Source organism: Capsicum annuum, unplaced genomic scaffold (assembly GCF_002878395.1).
Source record: "Capsicum annuum cultivar UCD-10X-F1 unplaced genomic scaffold, UCD10Xv1.1 ctg1489, whole genome shotgun sequence".
Taxonomy (NCBI): domain Eukaryota; kingdom Viridiplantae; phylum Streptophyta; class Magnoliopsida; order Solanales; family Solanaceae; genus Capsicum; species Capsicum annuum.
The window spans coordinates 1,791,094-1,815,065 of record NW_025820303.1 but is presented as its reverse complement, the minus strand read 5'-3'; the positions used below and the strand labels follow the sequence as shown (position 1 = coordinate 1,815,065).

The 23,972-nt window shown below is 35.8% G+C and overlaps 1 protein-coding gene across 1 annotated transcript; it reads right to left on the bottom strand.

Annotated features, from left to right (window-relative positions):
- Positions 1-596: 596 nt before the first annotated feature.
- On the bottom strand, positions 597-17,280 carry LOC107875849 (molybdopterin biosynthesis protein CNX1). Its single transcript, XM_016722713.2, has 13 exons — positions 16,883-17,280; positions 13,747-13,873; positions 12,347-12,477; positions 10,997-11,098; positions 10,794-10,877; positions 9,906-10,133; positions 9,526-9,713; positions 9,294-9,398; positions 7,355-7,654; positions 5,520-5,677; positions 5,211-5,317; positions 3,759-3,815; positions 597-962 (listed from the first exon to the last, which is right to left on the bottom strand). Exons 1-13 carry the CDS (start codon positions 17,078-17,080, stop codon positions 741-743), a joined length of 2,007 nt encoding a protein of 668 aa, XP_016578199.1. The 5' UTR covers positions 17,081-17,280; the 3' UTR covers positions 597-740.
- Between the last annotated feature and the right edge of the window lie 6,692 nt (positions 17,281-23,972).

Here is a 23,972-nt window from a genome sequence, read left to right as displayed (position 1 = left end):
GATGGAGGGGGAAATCACCACTTCAATATCTGCCTAAAATGGGACTCTTTTAGAATTATCTTTACATTTTAGTTAAAATAGAAAAAATAATTTTTTGTAATATTTTCAAATTGAAGAGATTTTTAATATTTTTGGTATCTTAAATTGTGCTTTTATGAATTTTTTCCCAAAAATAAAGACACTCATTATGAGAGTCATTTATGTAGTTTATCCATTACGTATCCATTAAATAAAAGCCCATAAATACAGCCCATAAGGAACATACTTGGAAGGAGTACATTTCTTGTCTACTTTCGTTTATTTTATTATTTTGTACGTTGGTTCACAAGTTCTTCAAAACCAGGTTCTGAAAGTTCACAAACATTAGTTTTCCTATTTTTCCTTCCGCGTGCAAATGAAAACCCTTTGTTGGTGAAAATTATCTATCGAGCCGTGATAATCTTCAACATGGGGTATTACTTTTTATTGTGATCATTTCGTTTCCTTCCTTATTAGAGAGTCCTGCACGCACCACTATTTATTGAAAAAGGAAGAACGCAATGCCCGAAGAACTGCTTTCCGACCTTTGTTCCCATGTAAAATGGATCTGACACTGGTTTTCTTAACATGAGCAGCTCTTATTCATTTTCAAATGTAGTAATGTTACATTGGCAGTTCAAACAAGAACGGCCATGTTGAGCATTATACAAGTAAACAAGTTAATGGAAAATTTGTACGAGTATAATATTAACAGAGACATTTTAATGGGAACACGAACAACCATGCTCTTCTTGCACACCACCAAAAGCCAAACTGTAACTGCGTTCCCAAGTATCTGTGGGAGCAGCTTGTGCATGAGGAATATGACGAGGATGTTTCTCTCTCTTGTCACCCCTTACCTGCTTCAGTGCATGCTTAAGTGCAGGCAGTAAAGCCTCCATGCACTCCGCGACTGCATTTGGATTGCCCGGCATATTGATAATCTGAAAACATTGTGAACATATAAGGTAGAATTATGAGGGGCTCATATAACAAGGAGCAGCAGTTAGAATGGTAAAAGATTTCTAATAAAATGATGCAAACCCCAGAAAAAGCAGGTACTTATACCAATGAAGGGACACAATTGAATCTTTTATGGCAATTAGAGATAGATGAATCCTCTTTACATAGAAGGAAGTTATAATGCAGGTTGCACTTGGCTATATCCTGGTAAAGGAAGAGAATCTGCAAGTCAACTCACTAATGTTGGTAATTAGCCTTAATGCCTCTTTCTCTACTTGAGACGGAGTGTCTCGTACACTGATTTTAAAATTAACAAAACCATCTGATAATATACTGCAACTATCAACAAAGAACATTTGCATTTGGTGAAGTCTAATAATATTCAACAACCGACAGGCGACACTTCCAATGAACATTTTCACTAAATATGGTAGGTTAATATACTAGAGTATTTTGAGAAGGAAGTTGAATACGAAAACATTTGCATCTTGAAAGGAGATTCACTATCAACTCGAAGTACTTTTCCCAGCATACCTCATCCTTAATTACCTTTTAACTATCTCGGTGTCGCGACCCAGCCAACCCCAGCTACAACAACTACAACAGAAAAAGAAAGAAAGGGAAACTACTATATACACCTATGTTATGATCTTTTGGGGAAGGATCGATTCACATGACGATATATAAATTCAACTCGTTAAAGGGAGGCTAAAACCTTAAGAGTTCAATGGAAGAGAGAACTCTGATTTCTTCAGCTCGTTAAAGGAAGACTAAACCAGAGTTCCATTTCAATGGAAGAGAGAACTCCAATCTCTTGTTTTTTAGCTAAATACGACTTATTGATTTATTCTCCAAAAACCACTTTAAATAGGAGTATTACACATCAATAGTCTAATCCGTATGAAAGTACGAAAAATAAAACCCTATTCTAGAAAGAATAATCCTAATGAAAGTAGGAAACATAAAACCTTATTCTAAAATAATAAATAAAGCTACTTAAAATAATAATTAAATACTTAATTAATTGACTTCCATGCATTCACAACATTACTCCCCTCACGTTTAAAGAGCTTGTCCTCAAGATCAAATTTCAGGGCAGTCATCCAGAAAATCTAGAGTGGTATCAACTTAATTATCCAATTCCAACCCTAGTCAATTTTCCTTGAAGTTGACATTGATAAATTTCAACACCATCAATTTGCTAAAGTGTGACGAATTCGCCCATCGAATTGCTACTTTCAGGTCTAATTCGCTAGAAACAACTTTTGCGAAAAATTTTCCAACTTATTGGGCCCTTTGCTTGTTTAAGCTGATAATACCATAATTGTGCTCCACCGAACATGTGAAACCAAGCCACTCCAACCATTTCCGCTTCCATCGTATGTTGATTTTCAAAAAATTGCTCCCAAACAATGTGCCCAAATTAATGGGTCTTTGGTGTCATCATAAGAAAGAAAATCCATCTTTACATACCTTGATATTGTCGAATTGGAATTACTACTTGTTGGGTGATTGTGATTGGCCAATTGAATAGGTGGTGTATTGTCTTTAAGTAGCAGAAATTGTTGATCTGCCAGCCGTCCGGTGCCCTATCCAACCCAACCCTGATCTGTAGATTGCTGGTTTTGTGGAGCCAATTTCCAAGCTAGACAATTGTTTTTCGATGATTTGAACAATATTTCGTCGAGGCGTTGTTCCATTGCTGCAATTTTAGAGTCCAATAAGGTTTATTTCATTGCACGTTCTTTCTGGAATTTGGAATTAATCTCATCACCCATTGTGCTAGGCTTTGATACCAAATTGTAATAACCTTTTGGAGTAGATCGATTCACAGGGTGATATATAAATTTACCTTGTTAAAGGGAGGCTGAAACCTTAGAATAAAATGGAAAAGAGAACTCTGATCTTTTCAACTCGTTAAAGGGAGACTGAAATCTTAGAGTTCAATGGAAGAGATAACTCCAATCTCTTGTTTTTTGCTGAAATAGGAAAAATAGTCTAATCCTTATGAAAGTAGGAAAAATAAAACCCTATTCTAGAAAGTCCAATCTAAATGAAAGTAGGAAATATAAAACCCTATTCCAAAATAATAAATAAAGCTACTTAAATTATAAATAAATAATAAATAATGCTACTTAAAATAATAATTAAATACTTAATTAATTGACTTCCACTCATCCACAACAATATATCATTGACTTCACGTTGGAGTCCCACATCGGCGGGATAATGAGTCCTTGGTCTCCTTATATGGTCTTGGGCAGTCCTTCCCTCATGAGATAGCTTTTGAGTTTGAGTTAGGGCCAAGGTCCATTTTGGACTTGCTCAAAATAGGTTTTAGGAGAATATACGCAAACTTCATATAAACATGCAGCAGAACTGTTCTAGCATCTAAGATGCCTAACCTTCCTTAAAATCAAAGATAAATAAATAGACCACTAGCCTTAAAATCAAGTTTTACATATTAATCTAAGTAATTATAGCACAATGTGCCTGTGGAAGTATATGCTAAGCTCAGTATGTTAACTCACTGACAACATTCAACTCAAAGGACAAGCTTGCACGAATTTAACTATCTTTTGTTTAGTCAAGGTAATTTGGTCTTATTATAATAGTTGTCTCAAGTTCTAAAACCACAAATGTGTTCCCTTTGTCCCAGTCAAGAGCACAATTTTAAGCTGAGCTTATCAACGTGATGAAACTTTCGGCTGATTCATGTTGGTGCATTTTGTGGTGCATGATAGTAACAATACGATAGTTTGAACTTCTAGCCTTACCAATGTTGACCCTCGTATTCCAGCTGCTGCACGTGAGAGCACCGCAGAAGGTGTAACCTAAATGAAGAAAGATGCATGATTGTTAGTCCACCATAAAGGCAAAATTTTATAGCCGCCTTACATAAACATGCAGAATTTCACAGCTGCCTTACGTGAACATGCAAAAGTTTCAACCACAAGCTAAGTAATTAAGGATAAAGAAATCCTGCCGAAGATTAATATCTGACGTTATCAAAAGAAGTCACTTCATTAGGTGTTTAACAATACACATCTATTACTTATAGGCCACCATAATGGCAAACAGAAAATCACTTGGTTAACTTGAATTCTCCAGTTCATTTTCATACTTAAGGAAAAGTTACTGCTTGAGATACTTTTCCTGGTGGGTGGAGTGCAGTTTGTGACATGGCTCTTTTTGGGCCGGGACAATTGTCAGTTTTCATAGATTGCTCCTCTCCCTTTGTTTTATTTATTATCTTTTTGGTGTAATGGTGGTGCCAGGACCAACTTACAACCACCTCAACAATCCACCGGATAACTTCGGCTAGCTTAGGAGACGGAAAAGTGAAGTAACTTTTTTGCCTACATTGCGATTTAAACTCTAATCTTCCATGGTTTTAATTCTAATTTCATCAACCTCAAGGGTAAACCCATGCATGACCAACTTTCAATACTACTACACATACGAATTTTGGTATTTAAGTTCTGTATATGCTTAGAAATAGAGTTATCTTTGTTAATTTTCACTCACTATGAATACTAGATAAGCAATGCTATCTGCATGAAATCCCATTTTTTGGGAGTGGCCAGCGAGCTTTATTTTTACATCTCGACAATATGGAATGTGATTAAATTGCCAATCATCTTCAAAATCTTTTCATAGAAAAGGGGGAAAAATAAGGAAGAATTCATCAGGGAGAGACTTCACTCACTCACTTTTGCAATTAAGAGGAAGAGAACAGAAAATGCTAAAACATGTCATCTGCAACACGTCTTGGACTTTTATGAACATAGCAATGGGGAAGCTCTCGATAATATTTTCCCATGAAAGACAAAAGTCTAACTTATATTTTGTGTTATATTTGGAGTTCAAATGACGTGCAGATGGGATAGGTTACTAGACTGGCTTTCAGGAAACCAAGTACATGGTCTGTTGTCTCCATACACCATCGTCGAATATCCTTTTGTCCTATCTTTACTTGTAAAGTAAATTATCTTCTTTTCAGAAGTGGTAACATAGATAAAGACCTTGTGACATGAGCATGTGGTTGTACTTGTACCTAGTTCTATTTTTTCATTGTCTGTTCAATGCCCCCACATTTTCAGCAATCAACTAGATGAAGGTTATATAGACAAGGGTGTATAAAATACCTGCCAAATCTTAGCATCTGTCATACATATTTAATCAAATTAAATGCCCATGGAATACCAGTGATATGTGAACTTTGATACCTTCAAACTTTCGCGCATCATTACATATAGAAGACCAGGTGTTTCTTTCTGTATCATACTTTTGGTAGCTTCAGGCGTAACATCCCTTGGGGTAAAGCCAGTCCCACCTAACTCATTCAGTAAGAGTGAGAGAGATACAAGCAGAATTATGAAGGTTCTAGATGACAACTTTATGTTCAGAAAGAATCCTTTCAGCAGAAAAATACAAATAGGTAGACTTATTGCTACTCTATCATTGTAATGATATTAGTGAATGAAAACCAGCAAGTCATTCATAGAAATGGACCATGACCATAATAACTAGCATACCAAGGGTAAGAATAAGATCCACTTTGTCAATGTCACTCCACTTCTGCAACATGTCTTTAATCTTTTGCACATCATCTGGCACAACAGCTGTTGCAACTATAATTGTACCTCCAAGCTTTTCTGATGATGAATTGACGACAGAAACTGCCCTTGGACCACTACAAGATCATATAGCATAAGAAACTCGGATCATTTAATAATCAAGGAAGTGAAGATTTTTTTAATGGGCTGTAGCATATTATGGGAGCAAGAAAACATCAACTAGCCAATTAAATTCTATCCAAGGTGAAAACAGTGTTAATGCAGAGAAAGGAAAGAGGGAAAACAAAAATCATTTAAAGTAATCAGCCTGTGATAAACTCGAAGTATTTGACAAAATGTTCACTTGCAAATGAGACATTTTAACCAGAAAACAAAAAGTATCAGCTGATCTAAATCAATTGTAAAATGGTAGTTCTCTTTATCTACAGAGTTTCGACGTGTCAAATAAGGATTACCATACTCCCGGACCTTTTATCATTTAGGCAATTAGGTGGTAAATTTTGCATCTTCCGGAGACAAAGTGATATGATCCTTAATGATGATGCATAATCTATCCAAACACCAAGTAATATGAAGTAGCTTATTATATGTAGCAAAGAGTCTGTGTACTCGCATGTTCCACTTTTACACGGAGTAATATCAGATTTGCCACTTTTCCTTTCGCATCACTAAAGTGACCCTTTTGGAATGACGAACCAAAAAGGTGTATCCTGATGCGACCTCTCTATAAAAAAGTGGGGGGAAGAGATGAAGTAGGGTTGAGCACCATGAGGTCTCAGGTTCAATTCCCAACAAAGACAAACACTAGGTGATTTCTTCCCTAGCCCTGGTGGACAGCATTACCTGGTACCTTCATGTGGGAGATGGCAGGTATCCATTGGAATTGGTCGAGGTGCGCGCAAGCTGACCCGGACACCACGGTTATCAAAAGAAAATAAAAAGAAAGAAAGAACTAAGAACTAATGTGTCAGTTGCACTGTCATGTTTCAGAGCTCCAGACATAGTAGTCATTTAGTTGCAACGGAGGAAAACGAAATAATAGTTCGACTCCTATCGGCGGTTACCAATGACTACAAAGTTTGAGGTACTTCCTCTTTTCTTACAAAGAGTTAAGAGGTACCATCTTTCCGGAGTAATCAGTTAAACAAGGTTAAAATTTTAATCCAACTGCACAATAATATAGGTGATGAAGCTTTCTTTGCGTGTGTGTGGATGTGGGGGGGGGGTTCGCTCATTGTGAGGGTTGAAAAAAATGTCACTCCCTGTTAAACGGCTAGCTGTGAAGAATCCACTAGTTGAAGGAGAAATGGCAAGTCCCTGATGGTCTTCACAATGACCATTAGATTGAAAAATGTCACTCTCAATGATAAATTGTGTTGGTTTCAAATTAGATTGAAAAATGATCATCCAAGAATCAACAACTCAGGATGTGCTTGCTTTAAGAATTTACTGGTCACATATAAAAACATGAAAAAATGGTCTTAATTTTCTCTTCCATCTCCAGACTACCAATCTAAGCACACCAATGAGAAATGATAATGCATGTCGCTAACAAGAAATAGCATGCAAAATGGCAGTAATGCACTCTTTCATCTGAACTATCAGCATGAATGCAGAATAATAAGGAAATAGGGACTAGAAAATAAGTAGAAGAAAGAAAGGAGAAACATGAAGTTTCCCCTGGAATAAGATATTTTGAAATATTGGTATATATGGAACATAAGTTCAAAACAATGGAGAGGCGGTATAAATGGCAATAATAGAAGAGCAGCAGCTTCCTACTTAGAAATTACCTGCGATCAGGTCCCAATCCTGTGGCAACAGTATCACTTACTGTAAGTATAGCTACCTTAAATTCAGAACTGCCAGCATCTGTAGCTGCTAGCTTATGTTCTTGTTGAGTGCTACATGAGTCTGACAACTGCAGATTCCTGCTCCCAGGGGAATTGCTTATATCAGAAACTAGAATTGCAGACACTGAAGCCCCAGCAGGTAATGAAGTTTCTGAAGCCGGAAGCTCTAACAAAGCATTGGCTGATTTCATACTCAGAAGTCGACTGCTAATTTGATGACCTGTACTCTCAGCTATGAACCTGTAAATCATAGAGGGTAAAAGAAGCTTTTGAGCTCTTGATGTCATTCACTGCAACAGTCTGCTAATAGAGCATGAATTAGGTATACACTTGATTTAATCCTTGATTCCCTTAATAAAAGTTTGACTTTGCCTTATAGGAGATTCAAAAAGAAATAAAAGCATTTTACTTGAAGTCCTATATATGTCATGCAGATGAGTTGGGGCTGCCTGCCAGTAACTAGATTAGCTTAGGTCCCTCGTTGCGGTATATTCCATAGTTTTCACCCTGTAACGGGTTCACATTCCTCTTGGGCACCTTAATTGACCTCTCTTCCATCTTCCTCCAAAGCAAAATATCAATCAACTACCCCATTTGGGTTTTTGGCTTACTTTTGTTATTTCGGCTTAAAAATAAGTGCTTAAATGTACTGTTTTTAATTTTATCCAAACATCAACAAAAGTGCTTGAAAACTATTTTGGCTTAAAAACACCAAAAGTAAGCCAATCCAATCAGGCTCTAAATCCATTTCCAATTTCACTCCAATTAAAAAAAAAAATTATCTTAGAAGGTGAACTAGGATACATATAAAACTGGAGGTTCTGTAAATCTTACATCTCGTCCCTACCTCGACATACAAGTCTTCAAGCTATGCTACATGGATACAATCGTCAGACACAAATACGAATCTAAAAATCAGTTGTCATCTTCTGAAGTGTAGGAGTCGGGTGTATGAAAGAGTATAGGTGTGGGTACTGGGATACCGCTAATAAATGTGTGTATGATGTTTTTTTCTTTTTTTTTTTTTTGATAAAGTAACAGCTCTATTAAAAGGTTTGGGCACAAAAATCCTCTTGTATACCAAAGAGAGAACCTACAAAAAGATATGGTTTTCTACAAACTCACCCAATCTTCTATACTTAAAGGTCATTGGTGCAACAAAAGGAAATAAGGGAAAATATAGCCAAATATGAAGAAGAGTAAGGACTACATACCATACAAATTCATCAGAAGATCACAAACAGAGCGTCTCATTGCTTTTATAATAAGAACTAAATATGAGATCATAGCACTCTCAGCAACTAATTTATAAGGGATTTGCAATTCTACTTACTATTCTTGTCCAAGAACTCTAATTGCTCGAATATGAATCCTTGTCCCGCAATATTCATTTCAGAGTGTGTACCAACACATTTTGCGAAAGCCAGGATTTTACAGGCGAAACGGTGGAAGAAGCAAAAAATGCACAATTTAGTGATCTACGAACCGTGTTACATGAAAAGATAACGCAGGGAGGCACAAAATTATAACATCAAATGGGTCAAATTTTGGAATAACTGAAATATTGTACATTCAAGACCGCGAAGCAAAGAAAAAAGAATAGCATCCACATCAACTGATTTTTTATTTACATAATAAGCTCATATATCAAGGACTTCCACCATTCGCAATATTGTGATACGTCAGATAAAGAGTAAACAAGAAGGGAGCTTCTTAGATTGAAAATACAGGAGAACCAGCATCAATGACACCAGTAAGTGCATTTGGAAAATGCTATAAACTACTAAACTTTAAAAATTTACCCTTGAAAGATTTTAGTTGGATGGAACTGCATGTTCGGAAAGAAAGAGAAACAAAAGCAGAAAAATACAACACTTACCCTTGATAACCCGACCAATCATTCAACTGCCAGGATATAACAGCTCGATGGAATTCTGGACGGAGAGGATCTGTCTTTACTGAATGCTTTAGACGAGCTTGCACTCTACAATTGTTAGAAATAGATACTGCTTTACTGAGGTTGGACCACTATAAATGAACTAAAAGTTGAATAGAAAAAGGATTGAGGGGCTAGAGAGAGAAGAGGACTTCTTCTGTCAACTCTTGGCTACCTTGGAAGATGAGGATTTGCCCACCCAGAGATGTGCCTAATGGCTGGAACCACAAAGAGATGGAAACAGACTGAACAACTCACAGGATTTCCAGGTAGCCCAAATGCAAGAATCTTACTGGAAGTCCTGTCAGATGATCTGGGAAGGATCTCAGCAAATGTGAGAGGCTTTCCTGGTTTCATGAGAACCTGATTTGCAAAGAACGCCAGTAAGTAATCACTTTCTGAATTTATAGACACAAAATGAGCGCCGAAACGAACAAGAAACATCGAGGTATATATGTACAAGCTCCCAGCTCAATCCTATAAGCATAAACAGGGAGTATTACTTTATGAAAATATAAGCTTCCAAAATCTGTATACGAATATTGTCAGCATTACCTTCTGAAATAATACTGTCCCTTTCTTTTGAAGTAAAGGTTTCACAAAATCCCGGTCTCCCATGGAAACACCTCCAGAGGAGAGAAGGATGTCAATTCCAGAAGCAAATGCATTGTCTAATGTCCTCTCAATCTCCTCCTCATTGTCACGAGCTATACCAAGATCAAGAACTTTGCATTGATGCTGTGTTGCAGCAGTTAGGATCATTGCACGGTTGGAGTCCCTTATCTACTTATGATAAATTGAGGTTAAGTAAAATACACCAGAGGAGAATATCTGCATCTAGTCCAATTACGAGTAATAAAGTGATCACGCAATGAACGGGATTATCTATGAGATACCTGAGCAGAACAAGAAAGATAGGAAGAAAGATTGCTCAATAATAAGTTTGACGAAATCTCGTCACAATACGAATAAAGAAAATGGAAATTTACTGAAGATTTTCCTTGAAAGGAAACCTGCAAGCTAACGAAAGGATAATAGCCGGGTTATGTGCTATGTACTTTTTGACAAAAGTACTTTTCAATTCAATTAGAGGTTTTAATAGCTTTTGGTAGAAATACTCTGGCAAAATTAGTGTTTGATTGAATCATGTAAGTACTATGACCAACTATTAACTTTATTTTAAAATTCCTTTTAGTGAAAATAGGAAACAGCCTCTGGCAGCAAGGTAAGGCTGCGTACGATACACCCTTGTGGTGGGGGCCTTCCCCGGACACCGCGCATAGCGGTAGCTTTAGTGCACCGGGCTGCCCTTTTAGATACTTGGATGAAGATGCTACTTTTGAAGTCACAAACTAATGCAGCAGAAGTTTCATTATCACTGATTTGCCACTATGAGCATCAGATTATTTTTTTAAAGAAGAATATCGTAGTAGCTTCCACAACCTGACCGCGGTTTAATCTCCCAATTGTTGGTTCTGCAAGCTCATCCCCTGTTGATAAGACACCAATTGTTGGACTAGGGTACACCTGTAAATCAGCAATCCAAAATGCCACATGTTTTCACAAGACATGGCATGGAAAAGAGGAAGAAATAGGCAGACATTCTGGGTTATAACATTGAAACCACAACGAAATAAAACAAATACCTTCGCTGTGACAACACCCACAGTGGCGAGTAGACCAATTTCCGCAGCACCTAAGCGCTCCCCAGATTTCAATACGATAGTACCTTGTGCAATGTCTGATCCCTGGAAAAGACAATTTTAAAGCAGTTGAAAAGGACCAAATGAACAATCACGGTAGCAGCCATATGGAGTAAGTAGCCGAAAGCAATGGTACCATTTTCAAGGCCTATAGCCACCTTTTCAACAAGATCACCCGAATAATAAAATTTAAGCAGCTATAGGGAGAACGGTTTCTTAAATATGTTTTTATCAAAAAAGAAAAAAAAAAAAAGAAATTCTCTAAAATATGCAGTATCCAAATAATACATAGTTTATGCTCTCAGGGGTCAAAATAATTTTATGAAGATGCAGTAAGACTGACTTGACCCGAAATCAGTGGGTTGCCAATATTCGGGCAAAGCATAACAAGTTAACATACACTATTAGGCTGTAGAGGTCCTTCAAACATGCAAAAAGACCAAAATGCCTAAAGCTCACATGCTTCTCATATGGACTACCTTGGGGTGGCACAAATTCCCAACAGCTGCACCAATCAGCAATAGACTTCAGTCAGCTTAGTGTATCATTAGGTCTGAGGGAGCAGCTCATTGCCAGACAAAATATGAATTCATTTTCATTTTTTTATGACAGCAGTGCCGAGCCAGCTTGAGCCCACTAAGACTAATTCCACCTGGTAGCTGCAACCTCCCGCCAACATAGGTACCAGATAACTTTGTCCACCAAAATGAGAAGAAGTCACCTAGTTTTTTTTTTTGGTTTCCGTTTGGGATTGAGGTTCTAGTTAATACAACTAATCGCTTCAGAAGATAATAGCACTTACCAAATTACGTGGATTATTTTTCTGGGAGTATTCATGCCAATATCCAGATTTCTCTCAATACCATCCAGAAATAAGAAGGCAAATGCCACATCAGTAACTCGCTCTATAGTTTGCTATCAATAGAGACATGCATATTCGTAAAATAGTTTTTGGATCACATAGAAAATTAATTGTCTTTACTGTCGCATGGTAAAAAATTTTAAAAATTAAAATTGTCCAATTAATTTGTTTTACACACACAAAATAAAATCAGTCGTTTTCTATATTTTCCAAAAAAAAATAAAGTTTTCTTTCCAGAGAATGGAACGCTATCAAAAAGTTGTTTCTAAAAAAATCTTCCAGCCTACAAGCAACCAATTCCAAAACCATATCAAACAATATTATTGTCCAGAAAACAAAATAACACTAAAAAACAGTAAAACTGTTCTGCAATCAGAACTCCACTCTACCTACGCATAAGACATACCCAAGGTACAGCATCAAGTTCTTACCACTGCACGAATATCGACTCCAGAGCTAGTTTGCTTCAATATTCGCACTCGCTTTGGTTCAGCTGAACCAACTGAAATTGATTCAGTGTCCTCTACTTGCACAACAGCATCAGCACCATCAGGAACCGGACCTGGATAGGTGGACAGCACGGAGAAATCAATTGACACCCAGCACAGTACTAGTTGGATGACCATTTGCTGAAAGAAATAGTGATCTAGCTTTCTAAACCCACCAAAATAGAAATTACATCCACTGAACTGGACCAGATTGCTCATTATCTTCAAGGGGCTCTACAAGCTCCAGTTGCAATAGGTTAATGATATATTTAAGGATTCATTTAGTTCGGAGTAATTGTGCAAGGACTATAGTGAAGGAATTGTTGCATGAATAATAATGTGGGGATTGTGTGCAGCGAACAATAATGTTGAAGATGTTTAGTCAGACCCTACGGCAAGAAATGCAGGCAACATGTCTCAGGATTGTTTTTTCATGTCCTAAGATGGGAAAATCAGTAAGTCTGGTTGTCTGATCACAATTGACTGACATCCAGAAATAGGATCATTACCATGAAACTAATGGTTCACATTCATTTTTCCCCTCCTTGTTATCAAGAACTTCACATGTCATTCATTTGAGTCTAACTTGGGCATCTGCAAGCATTCACGAGTCAGAACCCAAAATGGCAGGAAATTTGGTATCAGCCAAATCTAGATGAGTCCAAATCTTGTATCTCTATCCACATGTATAAGTTTTTTCAGGGTCGTGTAAAGGGTAAGAAGAGAAGAGGAGATGAGAATGTACCACTTCAGGTTGTAGATCAGGTTCTCTTGCAACTTTGATTATGGTAACATGAAGTGGATGAAATAGAGCAGGGTTCAATATTCAAACATATACGTTTCTTAACCAGAATAATGAACATTAATCCGATGAGGGATGTGATCAAAGAACTAATATCCTTTTGACACCGATAAATGTCTTATCCCTAACACAATATATGTTATGGTCAGATGTCAAACATCAATATTTCCCGATAAGGATGTTTCTTTGCTTGTTTTTAGATATAAACAACAGCATACCCAGTATACTCCCACCAAATGGGCTGTTTTAAGATATACAACAACAACAACAACAAACCCAGTGTATTCCCACCTAGTGGGGTCTGGGGGGTAAGATGTACGCAGTCCATACCTCTACCTCTGATAAAGTAGAAAGGCTGTTTCCGATAGACCCCCGGCTCAAGACACGAGATACCACACAAACACATAGTAAAGCACAGAAGCAGATTACATAACATAATTCTAAATATTTTACCAAGATCAACAAGAGCAAATATATGTCTAGGCATAAAGGCATTAAGTTTAAACAATATCAATGGAACAAAATATCAGAACAAACAGACCTCCAGTAGTTACATATGCAACAGTCCCAGGGGTAACCGTCACACCAAGTGCATCATTTCCAGCTCTTGATTCAGTAATCACAGGATATTCACCAGGTCCATCAGCAGCAACAACGGCATATCCGTCCTGCAACAGTTCCACCCAAAAGAAGGCAACAACATAAATGAAACTCTTTATCAACATGCTTTCTTTTTGAGCTATTTTCTGCTTACAACTGATGTGAATATACAAAAGTTCAGTTTCATCAATTTAGCCTTTATCCATCTCCCATTTTTCTTTCATCTTCCACACTACTACTGTCTCTACCTCGTATCCGTCCTGATCTCAAGTGTTCATGTATCGTCAATTTAACCCCCAAACCCCTAAATCAAAGCCTACTGACAGTAAAAATACTCCTTGAACAAGCTGACATCTCTCATTTTGCCAATTTCTATATGACCGGAAAGTTTATTAGATTATCAGTTTCATAGTGCTGTTTCACCAGTAGAACTTAATAAGTACAACTTCTAGAATGGCCATGCTTATTCAGCAAAGAGGAGAATGATATGTAAAGCTCTACTTTTGTCAAGTCTTGTTACCTTGAGCATCAAATTCTGGGAATGGTACAGGGAAAATCATAATCTAGACGTTCCAAAACTACAATTCTCAAAGCAAATGGTGGGCAACTTTAGCGAACTGAATAGAGTGAGCAGAAAAACAAGAGAAACGTACTAAATTCTTCAAGGTAAGTAGGAAATTTTTAAAGAAAAAGACATAAAATAAGCATTTATAGATAATCTTCTCCTTAACTAAGTGATGGTGCAATTATAATTGTGATGGTTTGTGGATTTCCAATGTCCTCTGGTCCTAATATAATTCTCAAGCTTTACTTATGGCCTAAAGTAAGCTAAAAACCAAGGCCATCGGGGTTGCTTCAGCAGCAAAGATAGTACACCGTGGGATGTATATTAGGTGCAGATCATGAGGTGCTGGACTAAGGCCTCATTTGTTTTACTAAGATTAAGATGTATGAACCTGAATATTAAGATGTATGTTAAGATTAAGATGTTGCATTGAGATATGCTAAATAATTAAGATTGTTTATGTTTTTCAACATCTGATGCATAAAACTTGTCTTTATTCAAAAATAACAAACATAAAATTCAAATAAACAATAACTAACACTATGTCAACAAATATTTTAAAAACTATATGGTTGGTGGTGGATATGGTTAACAATGGCATTTGTGGGTGCCAACTGACAACTTATTTGGATACTTTTCCCCTCATTGTATTGTAAACTTATTTTGAATACAATATTTGTTATCGTTGTTACTTAAATTTTAATGTATCATATTATTAAATTCATCATTATGTTAATGACAAAAAGTCCCGTTTTATGTAACAGTATGATCGTATCGTTACCTTAATTTTTTTTAATAATTGTGGTGTTTGGGCCAGCTTATACACACCTCGACTAATTCCACGTAATACCTATCACCTCCTATCAGCATCAGGTACCAGGTAACTCTATCCATCAACACTAGAATAGATGGGAAGAAATCACAGTGTTTTTAACTCATGTGGGAGTTGAACCTGAGACCTCATAATTCTCAATACACTTCATTGACCACTAGGCCACATCCTTGGGTGCATGCCATTACCTTTATTCAACCTTTTTCTCTAATAATTCTACCCAATATCCTACTTTTTATAATATTATATGTTTATGCTTCAAAATTGCTGGTGCATTACAATATGAAACTATGAAAAATGATAAAATCCATTCAAATATTGTACTCAATCAAAACAACGCAGTCAAATGACATGTAACAACCAAAATCTATTCAACTATTGTACTCAATCAAAACATCGCAGTATGATATACTATCAAATGACATGTAACAACCATCCAATCAGGTATGAGAGTGGTGGTTGGTTGATGGTGGTAGTTAGCTGTGAGAGTGGTGGTTGTAGGTGGTAGCAGCTAGTGGTGATTTTGGCTGGCAGTAGTAATTAACGATGGTAGTCTACGTTGGAAATTGGTGGTAGTGGCTATGAATTGTAGTGAATGAAAGTAATAGCTAACAACAGTGGTGACTGATAGCGGTGGCTGGCAATATATAGTGGTAGCTAAGGGTGGTGATGGTCAATAGTGATTTGTAGCTATTGTAGTAATGGTGGTTGGTGGCAGTGATTATAAATTGTGGCTAGTGGTGGTGACAGTTGAATGTAGTGATTGGCGATCGTGGCGTTTGTGGCTGAGGAAAATAGTTGTGAATGGTGGTAGTATTAATTATAATGGCGATTGCTGCAATTGTAGTTGGGGAAATACCCAAATGACAAAACAGTCAATTAACATCAACAACTACAACATATATATAAGCAATACCCAATTGACAACCTTCCCAGAGAACCCATCGCACAATTCCAAGATTCAACAACTAAACACCAAAATCAGTCAATGAAACTAACATATACAACACATACACCGATATGAAGCAATACCCAATTGACAAAACAGTCAATTAACATTAACAATTACAACATATATACCAATACGGAACAAGGTGAAAGTACATTAGCCAACCAACTGAGCTACTAAGATTCTCCATACAACATACACGCAAACGGAGCAATACCCAATCGACAAAAACAGTCAAAACAAAAGAAGTCAATCAACCTTAACATACTACATATATACCAATATGGAACAAGGTGAAAATACAACGTATATACTAATACGAGCAGTACCCAATTGACAAAACAACCAATTAACATCAATAATCACAATCACAACATATATATGAATACGGCACAACAACCAGTTGACAAAACAATCAAATGAACCAATTAACATTACCATATACAACATATACACCAAAACGAAGCAATGCCCAATTGATAAATCAGTACTTATGGGTGAAAAATAACAAGTTTCTCAGAGAACTCGTGGCATAATTCCAAGATTCATCAATTGAACACCAAAAACAATCAACAAATTACAAGTCAGGGAATTGAACCCTAGCCAACAAGGTGAAAGTTTTGATAGTCAATCAACTGAGCTACTAAAATCCTCTGTACTAGGTATATTTATATACTGAAACGGAGAAATACCCCAAATGATAAAACAGTAGATATGTGGGAAAAAAGTACCTTGATAGATGCGGGATAAGGAGGAAGAGGGTCAGGTGCAGTGATGTCTTCAGCCAAGATTTTGCCTAAAATATCGTGAATAGGCAAAGTGACTGGGGGCAGACGTTGAGCAACATTCAGTACAATCTCAAGTGCTTCATCAACAGATATCATCTTGTTTGTGCTGCTTGAGATTTGGGTTCCTCCATTTCCACCCATTTTTTTTCTTTGGGCTCTTCAATATTCCAATGAGCCAAATTGAGGTTTATCAAGATTTTAGGAATTTATAAATACACCAAGAGGGGCTTGTTGGGCTCTTCAATATTCCAATGAGTCGAATACTCCCAAGAGTCTTGAGAAGATTTAAGGAATTTATAACTACTCCAAGAGGGTTTGTTGGGTGGGATTCTGGATATTCTATCAGATTATTTTATTTTATATTGCCTTCATTTATTATTATTTGTCTAAAAATTGATGTGCCATAAAATTTAAAAATTTATTGAGAAAATGATCTAAAAAAAATTCGATCTATTCTTGAAATCTCAACTATACACTAACTCTACGGGAGTTTTATAACTCTCTAAACTATTTAAAATTGAAATTATTATCTCCCTAAATACTTACGTGACATGGTGAGTGCTTCGAGAGGGTGAGCACCGAAAATAAATTATTAAACTTTTATTATTAAGATTTCTTTTTATTTATATATATATTTTAACTTTTTTTCTAATTTATTTTCTCTCTTCCTCACAACAACATAGACCAATTTCCCCACCTCTCACCATGTTGTTGCCGTTATCGTTGCCACCATCTCTATTAAATTCACCAGGAACTTTAATATTCTTCTTAATTCCTAAATTTTGATCTTACAATTTGTGTATGGAATGAGAAAATTTGAAAATCGACTCTATTGATATTCTTGGAGCTGTTAATCATTCTTTAAGATGTCAACTCACAAGATTAATTGAATTGTCAAATTCTATTCTTTGTTCTTTGGAATTTCAATTTGACAATTTTAATCTAAACTCATTTTTTTTTTTGAATTTTCTACAAATGCATATGTAATTTTGAGGTAAATAGGAAAATAAAAAGATCAATGTTTATGCTTCATGTATATGCTTCATGTAGTAATATTTATTGCTCCAATTTGAGCAATTTAACAATGCATCATCTATAAAAATAATCCTAGTATCGTTGGTTAGGAATAAAAACATCCTTACCTATTTTCATACACACAAATTCTCTTTCAAGTAACTCAAAAATAAACATTATATATATAATTTTATTTACACACAATTTACAATTGAATAAGGAAAAATAAACTAATTTCTTATTTTTTCCATATAAAAAATATTGATTTTTTCTTCAACCCCATTTAATGAATTTATATTTTTAGCAATATCCATTAATGTTTTCTGTTCAAATTCATTACTAGAAAAATATTTTATTTAGATTTTTTAGAAATTTAGCTCATTTTAGCATTTTCAGCTATTAGTAAACCTTTGATATTATTTTAATGGTGAAAAATGGTGGAAGGTGATGAAAACAAGAACAATGAAAAGAAAGAAAGAAAAAATAATTTAAATTGAAAGTGTACGTGTTAAATATGAGTCGGTGCGTGTGTTTCAACGCCCACTCTAAATCTGCGTATAATATTTCAGGGTGAAATTAATTCCACTTTAAAATAGTCCAGAGGGATAGTAGGACTCCCGCAAATCATAGATGTGCAGTTGGTAATTGAGTAATAGGTTAGAGGGACATTTGACTATTTTCTCAAAATTATTACATAATTTATTCAATTATGTTGATTTTATCCTTGATATTTAAATATTATTTATTATCCAATAAATTTTTAAAAGTATTAAATTTGTTATAGGGAAAAGAGTCAAAAATACCCTTTCATTTTAGTTTATTAGCTAACTTTGTCGTTAGTTATACATTAGAGTCAAATATACTCCTATCATTATTAAAGCTAACAAAAATAACTCTTTTTTTTAACACTTCTCCACCATGACAAGGTTACATCTACAACAACAACATAGCTAGTGGATTTTCACAAAGTGGGGTTTGGAGAGAGTAAAGTGTACGCAGTCCATACTACTACCTAAGATGAAGTAGAGAGATTGTTTTCAATAGTTCCTTCGCTTAGGATAGATAACAGTATAACAAACAAACAAAAAATATTAAAATAAACGATAAAATACGATAACACACCGCTAGATAATAAAAGAAACAAGACACCAACGGAGTAATATTATAAACTATCTATTCGAAATCACAAACATCATCAGAATACTACAAATAAGAAACTACAAAAAACGACAGGTACAAATACAAACAAAGCACTCCTCCCTACTATTATCGGCGCACTCCTACCCACTAACCCTCTACCCTAATTAGCGTCCTCCACACTTTCATATCAAGGGTTATGTCCTCCGTAAGCTGATCGCTTTATGTCATGCCTAATCACCTCCCTCCAATATTTCTTCTACTTACCTCTACCCCGCTTAAAATCATCCATCGCCAACCTCCCACACCTCCGTGCTATCCATGCACTTTCCCATCACATGTCTGAATCGTCACAAACTCACTTCCCACATCTTGTCTTCCACTGAAGTCACTCTCATATTCTCTCGAATAACCTCATTTCCAACCTTATCTCTCTTGGTAAATGCACACATCCATCTCAATATCCTCATCTCTGCCACATTCAACTTTTGGATATAGGAGTTCTTAACTAGCCAACACTCTGCTTTATACAACATAACCGGTCTGAACTGCCACTCTGTAGAACTTTTCTTTAAGCATAGGAGTAGGGCTGCTTATCAGACAGTTTAGATGGATTATTATGCTTAACGATTTGGATTGTCCATTTTAAAATATACTAATCCACTAGCCAACTAATAAGATATCGATTGATTTGGTAATGGGTAAGCAATTATCGGGTGGTTATAGGCTAAGAACATTTGCACAAATATAATAATGTAGCGAAACTTTCACAGAAACAAACACACTACACTTAAATACAGGAATGAGCTTTAATCTAAAGTTTATTCATCATAGTAGCATATGTTCCACCTACAATTTTGAGTAGAAGTAGATAATTCCAAATGCCAATAAACTGGATGTACCATTAAATAACTATCACTAAACTACAAATTTGAGACTCGGCTGAACATAACCTACATTATGAGGCTGATAGAGAACATCACTAACCCTTTCTAACCAAGATTAACGAAGAGGATGGATCACTTAATAGGTCTTATAACAAATACACATAGACTCCACTTACATCAAATTATAAATAAACAACATGGGTATATGATTTTAACGGAGTAATAGATAGCAGAGGCTTTTAAATATTGTAGTAGTAAGTAAATCATGGTAGATGATGGGGCTTTAGCCTTTAGGTTTAGGATTTATAATAATATAATATGCATTTTATATAGTAAGAGGTGAAAGTGTAGGTATGACAATTCTTAACGGGTTAACGATTTAGTCAATAAGAAAATTGAGTAATCCATTCCCACACCAATAAATCGTTAATTATAAAATTTCAATCCATTGACCAACCGTTTATCCGATAACCCAATACCAATAAACCAATAAGTTAATTTTACGGTTAGCTTATTGATTATGGTTTGGTTTTGAATAGTTCTACTTAGAAGACACCTTTTTATCACACAAGACTCTCGAAGCGAGTCTCTATTTCAACCACTCCGCACCAATACACTGAGTGACATCCTTATCAATTCTCCATTCCCCTGAAGGCCCAATATACTTGAAACTATCCCCCTTCCTAATGTTCTGAGAATCTAGCTTCACCACTACATCAGTCTCATGCGTCAAATTACTAAACTTATAATTTAAGTACTCCGTCTTGATCTTGCACAACCTTAACCCTTTAGCCTCTAGTGTTTATCTCTAAACCTCTAACTTATCATTAATTTCTCCCTGGATCTTGTCAATTAGTGCAACATCATCAACAAATACATACACCAAGGCACTTCTCCTTAAATATGTCACATTAAAACATTCATCACAAAGAAAGATAAAAAATAGACTAAGAAACGATCCTTGCTGTAACCCTGTCAAAATAGGAAAGTTCTTTGAATCTCCTCCTACTTTTCTCACATGAGTCTTTGCTCTGTCGTACATATCCTAAATTAACCTAATGTATGCTGCAAGCATACCTATAGTCTCTGAAACTATTCTCGCCATGGAGACTCGAATCTAAATGCGGAAAAGTAAAGATAGATGGATAGGATATCAAAGATAGAAAGATAGACACAAATATGATAATAAAAGGGCAATCAAAGGGTGTATCAAACCTAAAATCCTTTCTTAAAGATTACCAAATAGCACCTAACTCTTACGTGACCGCAAAAGGGATTAAATCTCCCTTACAACTGATGTTTCTAATCAAATATCAATATTCACTTTTCCAAGCTCTCAACACACTCCAAATGGAGGTTCATGAATTCATCATTCTCAATCAACAAAAACTAGCTAAAATAAGTCTAGCTATCAAGTATTTATAGTTTGGCTAAATATTACATAATTAGAGCCCAAAAGTGATCCAAATGTAAGAAAAGGCCGACTAGGGGTTGTTTTGACCCACTGTTGAAATGCTAGAGTGGATCCAAAGCACCTTGGGTGTATGGCCCTTCAAAGGGGCTTTCGAGCCTCATTTTTCGCTCCTTCAACCTCGTCAAAGTCCTTTGACCCTCCTTAATGGTAATGTTCATCCATGTGGCATCTTTTAATATTACTAATGAGTCATCAAAAACCTCAAACATCATACGTATCTCATCCAAGTATTCAAAGGTAATTTGACTTGTATCATCCTTCTCTTTTTAAAAAGATTCGACCTCGAACCCAAACTTTGCAAAACCAAATGAAGGACAAACAAATACAATATTCTCATGACATGAGGGTTAGTGTTAGCACAAATAATCATAGTATCATGCCAAATTTGCACAAACTTAAGATATTACCAAGGATCCTTTGTGGTAATCATTAGAAACTTATTGAAAAATACATAAATGAGTTGGATATGGGAATCACCAAGAGGTAAGGAAACCACGAAGGTCATAATGGCATCACTAAATCAGGTAAGGATACCTTCACCTTAGGAGCCATAAGACACAATTGCTCCATCACCTCTTTAAGAGACCACATCAAAAGTGGTGCCTCAATTGGTTTTAAAGTCCACAAGATCCATATAGCATTGTCATTCAAATAAGTGGACTAACCAACAAGTTCTCTACCTTTACATAAAGCAAATCCAAGACTAGTATGGATATCATCATAATCAAAGAGGTAGTATAGAAAGGAGTCAAGTGCAAAACTCATCCAAGGTACTATTATCTACGAGAAGGCTATTTGGCTCAAAATATATAGCATATAATGCACACAAGGATGGAATCAAAACTTTTAAGCACATATAACCTTTTCCTTTCAAACAATTTTCCTTAAGTAAGGGCTATAGATTATAAACAATTCATAAAATAGAGGATTACTAGCATGGAATCCATTCAAAGTATTTTCAAGAGGAGAATCTCTCCTTGACCTACAAGTAGTGAAACCTTGGTCAAGATTGGAACCACACAATGTTGAATTCTCTTGGATCTTTTCTTTACTTCTAATATTTAATGAACGCTTATCTTTGTTAGAAATGCTTCTCATGCACAACTTGGGTCTATCAAGTGGGTTGTAAATCCCAAGAAAGACTTTTCATCATAGGGAAGAATTCCAACATCCTCACTAAACTTTGCTTGTCAACTACAACAAGCATCAAGTTGGGTGCATGGAAATCACCACATTCAAATTTGTCATCGAGTCAAATGGATAGAGTGGCCATAGACATGGGTCTAGACAACACTTCTTTCCCCTAAACATATCAACTGAATAAAAAATATACTCTCCGCACTAGCATAAGCATCATCAAAAGCCAATAGATTAGATTCAAGATCATCACCATGCGTATTCTCAATAATAGGAGCATACAAAATATAAGAAGAAATAGTTTCCAAACAATTAACACTTCTCTTTCAAAGGAAGAATCCTAAAGTAGAAACATACCACCACTAACATCAAAGGAATCATTACTCAAGTCATCATAAGAATTAAGTAATTCATCCTCAAAACTATCAAACACGGGTGGGGTACCGTACAAAGGATCACAACTACAAGCATTTTCATAGGAACAATCACTAATTAGGTTTCTTAAATCTCAAGCAAATCAAAGTTATCATCACCCAATTGATCATTCCTTTTCAAAACCTCGCATTCTTTTCCCTTAAAAGTACTCTCATTTTTAAGAAAGAAATTTCCATCTTTAGAAGGAATGTAGTCACACCATAGTGGGTTGTCATATAGGCTATAGCCTTCAAGATGAGCTACACCATCAATAATATTCACATTACTAGGTTCACTAGAAGTGATTGTACCATCTTTGAACATAATATTGTACTTAAAGAGAGAAAGATCAATCAATGAGGGAGGATTAAAACTTGTAAGTTCATTCTTAATAATACAACTATCAAGTTTTGAAAAAGTTTCAAACACATAATCATCCCTAAGAGCAAGACAAACAATAGGATATTCATTAAAGGATATGCTCAAAGGGTCACTCCTATTTACTTAACCAATATTTTCAACATCATCGCTTACTTCAGGATCATTAATCACATCACAATCATCCCCAAATGGGGTAATAATTTCGCACATAAGTTGATCAACACAAATTTTACACGACAATGTACCGTCATTCATCATATTGGCTTCAACACTAGGTGGACTCAAATTGATCTTACTAGAAGAGTCAATGAGGTCATTGATCTTGGGTGTATTTATACGCCTAAGTATCATAGCTTACCCATATTTTAGTTAAGTTTGGAGAACAAAGTGCCTAGTTTCTTATGTTTTTACTTTACTTTTATGTAATTGAGCTAACCGAGGTGATTAGGATGATTTCAGGTATTAATGAGGTAGATGGAGACATAATGGGACGATGGAATACGGATGGCATATTACATAAGAGAAAAGTAGCTTGTTGGATCAAATGTGGCGCCTAGAAACTATGACCTAGACTAATTTATTATTTATA

What these genes read in the sequence shown, in the direction of transcription:
- LOC107875849 (XM_016722713.2), bottom strand. Translation starts at nt 17,080, where the DNA reads ATGGGTGGAAATGGAGGAACCCAAATCTCAAGCAGCACAAACAAGATG. An exon ending in GATTGGTCGGGTTATCAAGG is followed by an intron (nt 7,655 to 9,293) that starts GTAAGTGTTGTA and finishes TATGATTTACAG; the next exon opens with GTTCATAGCTGAGAGTACAG. An exon ending in GAATACGAGGGTCAACATTG is followed by an intron (nt 963 to 3,758) that starts GTAAGGCTAGAA and finishes CAATGTTTTCAG; the next exon opens with ATTATCAATATGCCGGGCAA.